Here is a 13,508-nt window from a genome sequence, read left to right on the forward strand (position 1 = left end):
ATTATATTTTCAGTGATTTTCTTCATTTTTTAAATTTTTAGTTAAGCAGCCAGAGGTCTAACTCGAATGTAATTTATTTCAGCTTAACTAAGCTGTGACCTACTAGCAAGAGCTCACCTTGCAAATTGAGGCACACATGCTAACTTTGAACTAGCAACCAGATTATTGCTAGCAAATTCCATACCACTTTCGCTGCAATTCGACATCCTTCTTGCTTACATGTAGTACTTATCCATTTACAGTATATATGCATTTGAACTTACAGTGAAGTCGCACAATGTGGTTCTGGGGAACCGTTTGCTGTTGGTCCAGTCCACTCCATTGTACATGCTACTCAGCACTTCGAACCCGTACGCGTGGAACCTGGGACCCAAGAAGGAATCCAGACAGAAGAGTTGTGCCCAGGCGTTGAACACAAATAGCACTTTGGACAACAGGTAGATTAGACCGAGGTAGTTGCCGTATCTACTTCCACATGAAAGGCAGAAACTGTTTGTATCTCGCAGCTTGCGACGCACCTGAAAAAAATACACTCACATGTCACATATAAATCAAGTAGGACGTTTTAAAAATAAAAAGGATCTGAACGCTCAATTGAAAAACAACTCTAAAAGTTGCCACATAAAACGGGAAGAAACCTTCAGCAACACAATTATAGCCAAAAAAGTGCGTGCAGTTCTTAACCAGGGGTCACAACAGGTGGTCTACGTAAACAGCTCGTATGTTGGTCCTTTTCCTTGGGGATAAATCGTCTTATAGCAACTTTGATTTCCAACATGCCAACCACGTTCATAAATACTCATTTTTAAGAACTCGGACAAACAGCTGAGCCAATCATCAGTTGTATATGAAAAAAAGAGGATCTCTTCAACTATTTCCTCCCCCCTTTGGCGCCTACGAGGATTTCATCCCTGTAATGAAATAATTGAGCGATTAAGCATATGCGAATTTTGTAGCTAGTAACGACTATCTCCCCCTCCCTTTAGCAAAGGGGGATAATTAAAGATATCCAAAAATAGCACTACCTGGGTGAGGTGGGTGTGTGAGTAGTGTTTCCTGTTGTTGATGTATCTGTGGAACTGCAGAGCGAGGTTCTTCACAGCCCCGTCCCTCTTCTCCGGGTCTATCGCGTGGTCTTTTTCTGACAGCACACTCACTATGTTGGAGATGTCTATGCTGCTGTCTGCTACTGCACTCCACAACATAGACGGCAAGAAGAAGAGCAGCGACTGCACTGCAATTTTAAAACACGACCAGCTTCATCAATGCATTAATGTACTCCTTGTACCCCAAAAGAACCCTTGTATGATAATTTTAGCGATATACATTTTGACTGAATGACACTAAAACTTTTCTTATGTTGCCATGTATATTAATTTTGAGGAAAATCGCTAGCCAAAAAATTGACATTGGGAGGTTTACTGAAAAACTTGCATAACAGTCTTTTCAGTTGTCCGGAAGAATTTTCAAAACTTGTTTGAAAAAAGGTCCACAACTTTATTAGCAAAAAACCCCTGCTGTCGCAAAAAAACCCCTGCTGTCGCAAAAATTCCAAATTTGGCCATTCTCAGGGTAAAACTTCTATTTCTTGAATAATATCCCTCTATTGGCACTAAAAAAGGTATTTTTATATCCAAAAAGAGCCAAAGCAATGATTAGGAATGATTGAACATTGAATCGTGTGGCACTTTAACCTTTTTTTGCAAAAGAAGGATAGTTAAAGATATCCTTACAATCATTCACTTTTTAATCCTGTTATATTTTTGGTGCGTTGTGGTCACTTGAACTATTTCTGAAAAAAATGGCCAAAATTATACATAACACTTCAACTAATTTTTGGAGAAATTTAATTCCTATCACACAATCGTGTTGGTATTTTTGTTCCGACTTTCTAAGAAAGAGGCGGAATATTTACTCATGGGTGGTTTTTTGCTCAGTCGAATATCAACTTTTAACTAAACGTTTTTGATGAAATTTTTCCAAGCATCTGAAACATATTTTTCTCCTGGGCTCAAATTTTAAAAAAAAATACACCTGTGATTTTTTTTTCAAGTTAAGGGGGTTTGAAAATTGTTAATTTGGAACAGTTAATGGGCGATAAGTTACCTTCTTATAACTCGCGTAAAACTAAATCATTTCAAATTGTATTGAGGTCAGCAATTTGGTCATGTTGCAAAGATACGAGGCGCTACAAGCATCCCTCAGTATTTTATATAGCAGGCGGACAGGAAGACAAAAATGAAAGAAAAAACATTCAAGATTTCCATTTTTCTCAATTATGTGATCGATTCTTTGAAGCGTTTTTCTTCAGATGAAAGGGCAGTCGAATCATCCAGACTGGTTGTTATAATAATTCAATTGTAGTTATACGAGCAGTCTTGATCCGTTTTAAAATTACCGATTGTCAAAAACTTATTGAACAGGACAGTAAATACGATATTTAGATTATACGTTTTGTTGTAAACTTCCGAAACTTCCGAAAAACCTGTTGTGTAACGTTTTTGTACAATAATAAATATAACCATTTTTATTTTCTCTATTAAATGCAATTACTTGCAGTTGTTTTTGAATATTGAAAAAAGTTACTGATTATTTGTGCTCGGGTGTTTTTTCTCCGGACAATTTCGACTTGTTAACTAACAACTTTCGACGGCAATTTATACAGTATGAAAAATATTACTGTTCACGGCTCAAACAAACAGATATTTCAATTGTGGTTTTTTTCGTCAAGTTATAGGGCTTTGAATTATAGGGAAAACTTCTTTGACGAATATAATTCTAAATGAGACAAGTAGTGCGCAATATATTTCGTTCTATTAAAGTTTGATCCGCAACTTAAATCATTCAAAATTGATCTCAGGCACGCAATTTTTTCTTATTATTACATTACCAGACACAAAAAAGGACACATTGTACTTCATGTATCATGCGCGGGACAGAAATGAAAAAAAATAACATGAAAGAGGAAAAAAATCAAAACTCTTTCCACTAGTTTTAACATTTTTTAACCCAAGAAATTTTTCGTCGACTTTCAAGGGCAGAAATACGATGGTTGGCGCAGGTACGTCCAGCTTTGTTTGAGTTCAATTTGCCTTACTTGTATAAAACTATTGCTTTCACTTTACAGTAAATGATTCTGTTGATGTTAGTAGATCTTACCTGAATGATTTAACTCTTGCACGTTTAAGTAACCTTTTCACAAACTGCAAATGTCAAATTGAAAAAAAATGATTGATTGAAAATCGGCGCTTAATTTCAATTGATTAAAATGGCAAATAATTTTCTCTGTTTGGGCAGTCAGTTTCTGAGCTGCAATCTGATTGCTCACTGTTTGGCCTTGTTTATATTATCTCTCTACAAGAAAAAATATAAAAACTGATAAATGTGCTTCACGATGTGCTAAAATCGAACTCCCGGTCTCAAGATTGAGAGTCACGCAGCCTGGCATCGGCACCATGGTCTCTTGACAATTGTTAACAAGTGTAAACACTAGCCATCAATAAACCAGATACAAAGCTATGATGCTATGCAGCTGAAGTAAACCAGATATCATGATATTTCAGCAAAATTTTCACCAAAGAATGGAGCATTTTAATATGCGACTTCATTTGTAAAAAAAAAGTCCTTCAAAAAAACACTACGTTTGCTATCTCCTGGCTTGTGACATTAACCCCTTAATTAAAAAGTCCTTAATAGCGCCCCAACCTCTCACCAAAAAATTCTTTTTTGAAGTTTTTTCTTGGTTTTAATAAGCGTTCGAACATTTTATGCTACTTGCTCAGCAACCGGCTATCCTTTTTGCCCAGATTTTTGTAACAAAAGTAACGGAATATTTGTGCTCTGGTGGGTTTTTTTTCTTCAGACAAATTTTGACTTTTTAACTAGCCATTTTGACCAATTTTTTTTACACCCTTCGAAAGCTATTGTTGTCCTGAGCTTAAATTTGAAAAGATATTTTACCTGTGATCATTTTTCGTAAAGTTAAGAGGGTTTATAAATTGGCAATTCGGCCAATTTGGAACAATTAACGCGCGATGTATTTCGCGCTACTAACCCGTAAGCAAGATTTAATCCGTCTTAGAAATCGTTCCAAATTGGTTCATGGAAGATTATATGCCGAAATAGATTCGTTAATGGGAGCAAACTGTATAACTTTGTACTTAATATGGCGTGTGGGGTGATCTTTTCTCAAAAAATTTCGAACTTTTTAGAAAAAAAATTTTTATTTTATTATATTTAAATTTTCCATGTTATTACTGCTGCATAGACCTTAAAAGGCAGTCAGAACAGTCAGTGCTTCAACCTGATACGAGCAGTCTTGTCTATACTTGAATTTGGAAAACATTAGATTTCACATTTTGTGTAGTGTTTCATTCAATGTTTAGAACTAGTTTTCAGTATATTCCTTAGGGCGGTTTTTAAAATAAAAAAAACTGAACATACTTCTTTTATGTGGATGAACTATTTTATTAACGAGGAAAGGAATGAGACTCAGTTTTTGACTTAATTTCTGTTTGTGGCAAACTTCAAATCTTTGGGACGTAAAAAAGTTTATGGGCCTTGGTTTTTCTTTTCTAAAACGCCAGGTATCTGGTTTTGCTTCCAGCCTGAGGGCCGTGAATTAATTCATCATCAGCTTTGTAACTTTTTGCAACTTTTGAGCTTCAGTTAGTTACACGAGACTAGCTAGTGTAAAAAAGTGCTCGTATCAGGGCGAAGCCCTGAATGTACCGACTGCCTTTTAAGGTCTATGGAGCAGTAATAACATTGAAAATTTCAATATAATAAAATAAAATTAATTTTTTTGCTAAAAAATTTGAGATTTTTTGTAAAAACATCCCGCCACACGCCATTTTAAGTAAAAAATGATAAATTTTGCTCCTATTAACAAATCAATTCTGGCATATAAGCTTCCTTGAACTAATTTGGAAAGCTTTTTAAGGCGGATTAGATCTCGCTTACGCGTTAATAGCGCGAAACAAATCGCGCGTCAATTGTCCCAAATGGCCAAAATGGCAATTTTTAAACCCCCATAACTTTACGAAAATGATCACAGGTGAAATATTTTTTCAAATTTAAGCTTAGAACAACAATAGCTTTCGAATACTGTAAAAAAATTCCGTCAAAAATGGCTAGTTAAAAAGTCGAAAAAAAACCCACCCCAAAAAAAAGAAGCTCAAACATTCCGTTCCTTTCGTTACGAAAGTCGGAACAATAAGTGTTTCAGTTAAATGTTCTGTTCAGTTTAGTTTATCAGTGCAAGTTATGAGTTGTGATGTACTAACTGGCTAGAATGATGGGCACCCACTGGTAGTACTTGATCTCATACATGTGTTCTGTGTTGCGCCCCACTTCCGGGGCCATATCATCTGGCAGGTGGTACGTGTTACTCACCCAGCACATCTGGTCAGTATACTTCACCCACTGGCCACTGAACTGCGCGTCAGTCCAGCAGTCTATCACGTCTCCCACCAACTACAAATAAAATACACAATTGTTGCGGGGGGGGGGGGGGGGGGGACCATCACTATCAATGCACTACAATGCCATTAATTAAGTTAGGTATTAGCAAACAGATAGACAAATGCAATGCTGAGGTAGTTCTTGGCACAGCATGCTAAAAAATTTGTTGTTTTTGGAGAAGAACCTTAAAAGAAACTTTTCTGCAATCTTTGAAAGAAGTTTTTCTGAGAAAAAACCTTGAAAAAAAACATTTCTGCTTGATTACCTCATCGGGTTTTCTTATCAACATTTTTTGTTGGAAAATTCAAAATGCAGTCCGATCCCGATCATTTAAGGCCTTCGCCATGGTATAAATCCTTGTTTTGATTTTTCGTTACTAATTAAGGATCATGGATAGAACTCACAAGTTGAACAGACTCGTAGCCGTAAACCCAAAAGTTAGAAAGGATGGTAATTTTTTGTATTGGATGAGCTCGGGTGAATATAGCGCAATTTAATTTTCCATTTTTTTGCGAACCATCGGCTCTTGTCAAACTAAGCTACATCCTAGTTCATTTGAATTTTCATTTAATCTCTAGTTCTTCGGCAATATATTTGTGCCAACGTTCTTTATTTTATTATTTTCCTGTCGATCAAGTTAATTACTTATATGAGGAATGAGCTCCCCCTTTTAGTCTATCTTGACTTAAGTTATGAGAAATACGCCAAATTTTGCTTCTATTTTTCGGATTTTAGTATCAAAAAGGCATTTTTCTTTAAAAAGGGCTTTTTGCTGTGAAAAGACGTTGGAACTAGTTGAGAAAATTGTGTCTTCTTAATAAAATGGTAGTACCAAATTGGTTCTATTTCAAGAAACAAGAAGATGAATTTTTAAGTAAAAGCTGTCAAAAATTTTCGTTCCGGTCTGGTTGTTTGAATTTGGAGCTTACCTGGTTGGTGATGACGAATGTTCCGAGCACCAGCAGGATGATGGCACAGTAGCGACTGTTGCACTTGTCCACTCCATCTGTGTTGTAGTTGCTGGCTGCAGTGTTAGTGCGAACCAAGTCGAACAGGTGACTCAACATTTCTATCTATTTATTCACACCTTTACAAATCTTCGTCTTCAATCTTCCGATCACCTCATTCGCATAAACTTGTTGGCGAAATCTTCAACAACCGAAATGAATGGCACAACGTATTAGTGAAACGAAAGCAATATAAATGAAATGTTAAAAGTTCGTTTTGTAATGAAACTGACAAAAAATAATAAGAAAAAAAAACTGAATCAAATTCTCACAACTTGATACACCAAAGAATACAAAATATCTGAATGACTTCTGGTCGACTTCGCGTCCGTCCAGATATTTTTTTAGTTTTAATCAGCTATAAACCTGGTAAGATTTGATAGTTGAAGATTGGTAACATATGGCAAGGAGGAATTTTCGCATAAGATGCTTCGAAAGCACTTGAAGTTGAAATTGAAGCCAGTCACTTGATAGCTGAATGAGCGATGATTCGATCGCGTTCTTTTCTGTCTATCAGAAGATTGATTTTCAGAGGTCTCGTTTTCACGCGGCCGTCAATTCAACTAAATCTTGTCGTTTTATGTCGTATTTTGCGACGACCTGGCTGAAAAACAGGGCAAACAATTTTTTCAAAGCAAGCTTTAGTGCTGATTTTGATTTAGTGTTATGGTTTTATGTACTCATATAAAACTTATCGAAAACGTGTAATTAAAAGTACTTTTTGAAAACTGTTATCAGTTTTAGTAGAATTAGTCAAATAATTAAACGAGCTATAAATTGAATTTGAACATAGCACGGATGTTTGTGTGAGCAGACAAGTGCACTGAGACGGAACTAGCAATAAAATGAGTCAAGTTCAATTTTGATCTTTGTTGTTCAAACATGTTGGTGCTAATGCCAATGTACTAAGCCTATTACCATCGATAAAAATGATTGGCAGACTAGAATACTCGACATATATGGAGACAGGGTTCTAAATCAGATAACGAAAATTTTGCTTCCCTGAGCTTCAAAAACTATTTTGATACCAACTACTACAATTACATAATAATACTACAAATGTACAAAATTACATAAGAATAGAAATTCTTACCATAAGTTCTGACTTATGAGTAAGCGCGTCAGCGTGTGTTAAGTAGTAAGTTAGAAGTTTATCTTTACAAATTACAACCAGCAGCTGGGATTGTGGTCCGAGCTCACAATTAGTGTGTAATAATTTCAGGTCTAATGGAACTAGCTATAATTTTATACAACTCGTCTCAATATTTTCCCTTTTCCTGTAATTCTTTTGTAAAATGACTGTACTTTGTATTGTGCTTTACTCACCTGGAAAAAAGTGACTGACATCCATCTATGAATAATAGTAGGAAAATGAGCTTTAACTTCTCGGATCAAGTTAACATCCTCCCCCTAACTAGACCAAGTTAAAATGTTCCTACCCAGCGCTTAATTTGGAACAAAATGGCTCAGCGCTGCGTGTAAAATCCAGCTTTGAACCAAGTTAACATCTTCCCCTGAATCGCTTTTAGGAAAAATTGTAGCTTTAGGCGAATTTAAGAAAAAAGTCAAACAGAGCATTTTTAGGCGCTGTGAAATGTGTTGACCCAATAAACGCGTTTTTTCTGCATCTCCCAAAGTCTCCAGCCCCCCCCCCCCCTCCCCCACTTTCCTCTCAAAATTTGTAATATTGGCTTAGACGGCGCTGTTCAAACTCACATATGTGAGACAAAGGGGCAATAAAAACCGATCTATACTTAAACTATAGTCTGGAAGCACTTCTGGAAACAACAAATAAGAAAGTGGGATTCATCTCCAAAGACTTCTTGGAGCTGGGTATGAAATGTTTTCATGCGCAATTAAATCTTACCTATCAAACAATTTTTTTATTGAATGATTTTTTTCTTGATGCCGGCAAAACCCCGCAGTTTTTGAGATAAAGATATCAAATGCTTTGTGTTTCTAACCGGACATTATTAAAAGTAAAAAAAATCCAGATGTTATTATTTACCTGGTTTGTTACAAAAACTGTCAGATGCTAAAAATAAGAAAGGTTCGAAGCTATAAAAACCCCGGCTGCAGATGTTCAAAATTTTTCCGACAACTTATTGGCAGATCACTCAAACTTGGAACACCATTTCAATTTCACGAAACATCAAACGTTTAATCCTGATATTGAAACGGGTAAAATCTTAACAACTTTCAAAGTTTCTAGCAGTAAATCAGAATTGGAAATCAGTTTTAGGAAAACGTATGTCTGAAACAGTTTGAAGAGATCGACAGCAGCTGATATAGATATTGCCGAAGAAATTCTGGCAAAAAAACGAAAACTTTATAGTGACTGCCTGTAACATCTGATAGGGCTGAGCGCCTTTTTTGATGATGCTGGGCTTTTATTCACAGTAGAATGTGGAAGAGAAACTTTTTAGCGAAATAATTAGATTGTTTAAAATTTTTCCGACTATAGAAAATGACGGGGAAATTTTGTCTTCTGGTGTTTTAGTTTTTTTCTGTTTTTCATGCAAAATCAGGAATCAAAAATAATCATCAGAACGACTTAAGTATTATATTTTTGAAGCCTCTTTAGTCGCGATTTGACAAGCATTTTGAAAATTCCAAAAAGTTTTCTCCAAGTCGAGGATAATTGGCAAAATGTCGAGGAAAATTGAATGCAATTTTTGACTTTTTATCTTATTTGGAGCAAGAAAAGAAAGCGAGCAGGCTTGCACGCAGAGAGGTTTCGGGTATAATAGTACAGAGTATAATAATCGATTATAATCAATTTTCGTGGTCAGGAATGTTACCATTATAATCGATTATAATTACACTATGGGACCACACAATAGATGTCGACGCAACCTTGTTAATAACCTAGAAATATGTGTATTATCATGTTTAGACGTTTTGAAGAATTTTTAGAAGTCGCACTATTTGAAGGTTTTTTTTCAAAAATTTGTTTAGAAAAATCGAATTGAAAAAAAAAATGAAAAAGATACCAACTGAAAAGCGCGCATAACAAAACATAAATAAAACGAAACAAGGTAGCCGGTTACTTTGCGAATAGTACATAATGTTCCGAACAGTTTAAAATTTTTTAAATAAAAGTGTAGTTTTTCTTTCAAATTAGTGTCGTATTTTTCTGCCTGTTGTGATCAAACGATCTGAACGAAAAACTAGTACTTAGCATTATTCGACAGTCACAGAAAAAAGCAAAATGGACAACTATTTTTTTTAGAAAAATGACAAAAAAAAACAGAAAAATATATTTTTTAAAATTCTAAATTGTTTCGCAGAATTTTTTTCGCAATTTGGAAGTTTTTAATTCCCAAATTGCGCTACAAAAAAAGTTAAAAAAAAAAACAATTTTACTTGAGTAAAATTAAGTATTCACGGCCTAAAAAAAGACAAAAATAAAATATTATAAGCCTGTTCACTCGCATTATTCGATCGAGCTTAGATAAAAAATCAAAAACTTAAGACCTGTTTTTAAAGTCGTTAGAATAAAGACTGAAAGGGCTTATATATATATATCACTCGACCCATTCCCATAATCATTTGTGGTACCTGATTTTGCGTGGAAAACAACTAAAACACACCCGAATACAAAGTTCCTCCCCATTTTCAAATAGTCGGAACAATGAAGCGGTTGCGTTTGTTGAAAAATTATGGATTTTAATTGATTTGAAATAAATTATGATTTATCTTAAGTTTTCGAAATACATTTTTCAAAAATAATCGATTATAATTGCTTATAATGGATTATATTCTTTCAAAAAAGAAACATTTTAATCCAGTTTGAATCGATTATAATCAATTCTTTTTGAAATTTACGGAGACTGACAATGAAAATCCATTATAATCGATAGAACCTCACTGCTGGTACAGTAGTGTAATTCTTGCGAGTGACAAAAAGCTGTATAATTTAGGTTTTAAACCAGCAAATATAGTTTCTTGGAGCGCTTTTAGAATAAAACTTGAAAAAAAATCGAAAAATTTTAGGATTCAGATCCTTTCATCATGCCACATATAAAAAACGATACATTTTTTTTATTATTGTGGTCGGAAATTTCTGTGCTACTGTGTTTCAGTTTACATTTTTTGAAAAAGAGCGATAAGAAATAATGTGGAACTTTGTTTTCCGATAGCATCTATACCGTATCGATGTCTGAACAATCTGATAGTTGGTCGATCTGAAAAAATTCGTATAATTTGCAGATCCGTGTACTAGTACATTTAATTTTGATCACTCAGATTACTAATGCATGTACTAGCAGAAAATGTACCAGTAACGACCGCTAGTGTTTTATAGGGCATCGGCCGGTCACTCCGTACAAGATAATTCCGAAAAACATATCAATTCCCACACCCACTTTCTGTTCATTATTTCCTCTATTTGCCCTATACCAGATCAAAAACTCAAACTGAATGATGAATTGTCACTTTTGTTTTCAACCCATCCCTTTATAAGCATAGCATGGAAAGGGCCATACAAGAATGGAAGCTTCGGTCCTCGTATACAACATGATAGCTGCGGGGTTGGCAGGTGGCTTGGCGGATTTGAAGGCGTGTAAAAGTATCAAAGGCAAGTATGAAAGATTTGGCCCACATCTCATATAAACCAAAAAAGTAATTGCTGTTTTCGGACAATTTTGATTTTGGAACTTTAAGCATTAGTTTTCTCTTTTTTAAAAAAAATAGTTCAAAATTTTCGGATAAAATCGAGCAATTTGATTAAAATCGAATGGAGGAAAAGCACGATTACTCAGTTTATTGAGTTCTAACTTGTGCCTTCTGTTGCCAAAAGCTATCATGACTTCGTCATCCTCAGCAGCCGGCTTTAATAAGAAAAAACTTTAAAATTGTGCAAACTTGTATATGAAAGATCTTACCAGGTTGGATTTCATTCATACAACCAGTGACTTCAAAAAAATGGAAAGTTTATAAATTGGGATGGTTTTTTAAATAAGACCAATTTCAACTTTTTAATCAACCAATTTTGACAAAATGTTTCATTGCATCTGGAAGATATAAATTCCTTGAGCTTGAATCAAAAACAAATATTTCACCATCGATTACTTTTTCTGAAGTTGTGAAATTCTGAAAGTTGCAAGTTCGGCCAAAATAGGCTAATTAGGTGTTTAACAATCGCTGTACGAAGAGAGTGAAGTGGGGGGCTAAAACAAACTTTGCACGTCATGGGGGGCTACAATGGTGAAAACTCCGGATAATAAAATGCGCGCAAGTTTATAAAGCGGCTAGAAAACCTCATACCCGAAGACAAAAAAACTAAAGCGATGAGAGCGTAACTTGAAAAAAATTTTTTTTAGAAAAATGACAAAAAAAAGCAAAAATATATTTTTTAAAATTCTAAATTGTTTTGCTGATTTTTTTTTCGCAATTTGGAAGTTTTTAATTCCCAAATTGCGCTACAGAAAAAGTTTAAAAAAAAATAATTTTACTTGAGTAAAATTAGGTATTCACGGCCTAAAAAAAAACAAAAATAAAATATTATAAACCTGTTCACTCGCATTATTCGATCGAGCTTAGATTAAAAATCAAAAACTTGAGACCTGTTTTTAAAGTCGTTCGAATAAAGACTGAAAGGGCTTTTATATATATATATCACTCGACCCATTCCCATAGTCATTTGTGGTACCTCATTTTGCGTAGAAAACAACTAAAATACACCCGAATACAAAGTTCCTCCCCATTTTCAAATAGTCGGAACAATGAAGCGGTTAAGTTTGTTGAAAAATTATGGATTTTAATTGATTTGAAATAAATTATGATTTATCTTACGTTTTGGGAATACATTTTTCAAAAATAATCGATTATAATCGCTTAGAATGGATTATATTCTTTCGGAAAAAAAAACATTATAATCCTTTTAATCGATTATAATCAATTCTTTTTGAAATTTACGGAGACTGACAATGAAAATCCATTATAATCGACTATTATCCATAGAACCTCACTGCTGGTACAGTAGTGTAATTCTTGTGAGTGACAAAAAGCTGTATAATTTAGGTTTTAAACCAGCAAATATAGTTTCTTGGAGCGTTTTTAGAATAATACTTGAAAAAAAAATCGAAAAATTTTAGGATTCAGATCCTTTCATCATGCCACATATAAAAAACGATACATTTTTTTTTATTATTGTGGTCGGAAATTTCTGTGCTACTGTGTTTCAGTTTACATTTTTTGAAAAAGAGCGATAAGAAATAATGTGGAACTTTGTTTTCCGATAGCATCTATACCGTATCGATGTCTGAACAATCTGATAGTTGGTCGATCTGAAAAAATTCGTATAATTTGCAGATCCGTGTACTAGTACGTTTAATTTTGATCATTCAGATTACTAATGCAAGTACTAGCAGAAAATGTAACAGTAAAGACCGCTAGTGTTTTATAGGGCATCGGCCGGTCACTCCGTACAAGATAATTCCGAAAAACATATCAATTCCCACACCTACTTTCTGTTCATTATTTCCTCTATTTGCCCTATACCAGATCAAAAATTCATACTGAATGATGAATTGTCACTTTTGTTTTCAACCGATCCCTTTATAAGGATTGCATGGAAAGGGCCATGTAAGAATGGAAGCTTCGGTCCTCGTATACAACATAATAGCTGCGGGGTTGGCAGGTGGCTTGGCGGATTTGAAGGCGTCTAAAAGTATCAAAGTTGGGCATTTCATAAAGCAAGTATGAAAGATTTGGCCCAAAATTCATTTACACAAAAAATTGCTGTTTTCGGACAATTTTGATTTTGGAACTTTAAGCATTAGGTTTCTCTTTTAAAAAAAAATAGTTCAAAATTTTCGGATAAAATCGAGCAATTTGATTAAGATCGAATGGAGGAAAAGCACGATTACTCAGTTTATTGAGTTTTAACTTGTGCCTTCTGTTGCCAAAAGCTATCATGACTTTGTCATCCTCAACAGCCCGGCTTTAAGAAGAAAAAACTTTAAAATTGTGCAAACTTGTATATGAAAGATCTTACCAGTTTGGATTTCATTCATACAACCAGTGACTTCAAAA

The 13,508-nt window shown here is 34.6% G+C and overlaps 2 protein-coding genes across 3 annotated transcripts in view; both read right to left on the reverse strand.

The window, feature by feature from the left end:
- LOC134840599 (F-box/LRR-repeat protein 2-like) overlaps window positions 1-13,508 on the reverse strand; it is a 382,029-nt gene that overhangs the window by 190,019 nt on the left and 178,502 nt on the right. The gene's annotated exons all lie outside the window — the stretch shown is intronic.
- Window positions 1-13,508, reverse strand: part of LOC134839024 (innexin unc-9-like) — a 38,451-nt gene that overhangs the window by 12,114 nt on the left and 12,829 nt on the right. Inside the window, exons 1-5 of one of the 2 annotated variants that reach the window (XM_063854417.1) lie at window positions 7,564-7,759; window positions 6,393-7,074; window positions 5,286-5,475; window positions 1,026-1,234; window positions 264-518 (exon numbers count right to left, since the gene is read on the reverse strand). In XM_063854417.1, coding sequence (XP_063710487.1) covers window positions 264-518; window positions 1,026-1,234; window positions 5,286-5,475; window positions 6,393-6,530 — 792 coding nt within the window. In that variant the 5' untranslated portion in view covers window positions 6,531-7,074; window positions 7,564-7,759. Of the gene's footprint in view, window positions 1-263; window positions 519-1,025; window positions 1,235-5,285; window positions 5,476-6,392; window positions 7,075-7,563; window positions 7,760-13,508 lie in introns of those variants that run through there. The other variant, XM_063854416.1, reaches the window with a different exon arrangement.

The sequence above is a fragment of the Symsagittifera roscoffensis genome, chromosome 2 (assembly GCF_963678635.1).
Source record: "Symsagittifera roscoffensis chromosome 2, txSymRosc1.1, whole genome shotgun sequence".
Classification (NCBI taxonomy): domain Eukaryota; kingdom Metazoa; phylum Xenacoelomorpha; order Acoela; family Convolutidae; genus Symsagittifera; species Symsagittifera roscoffensis.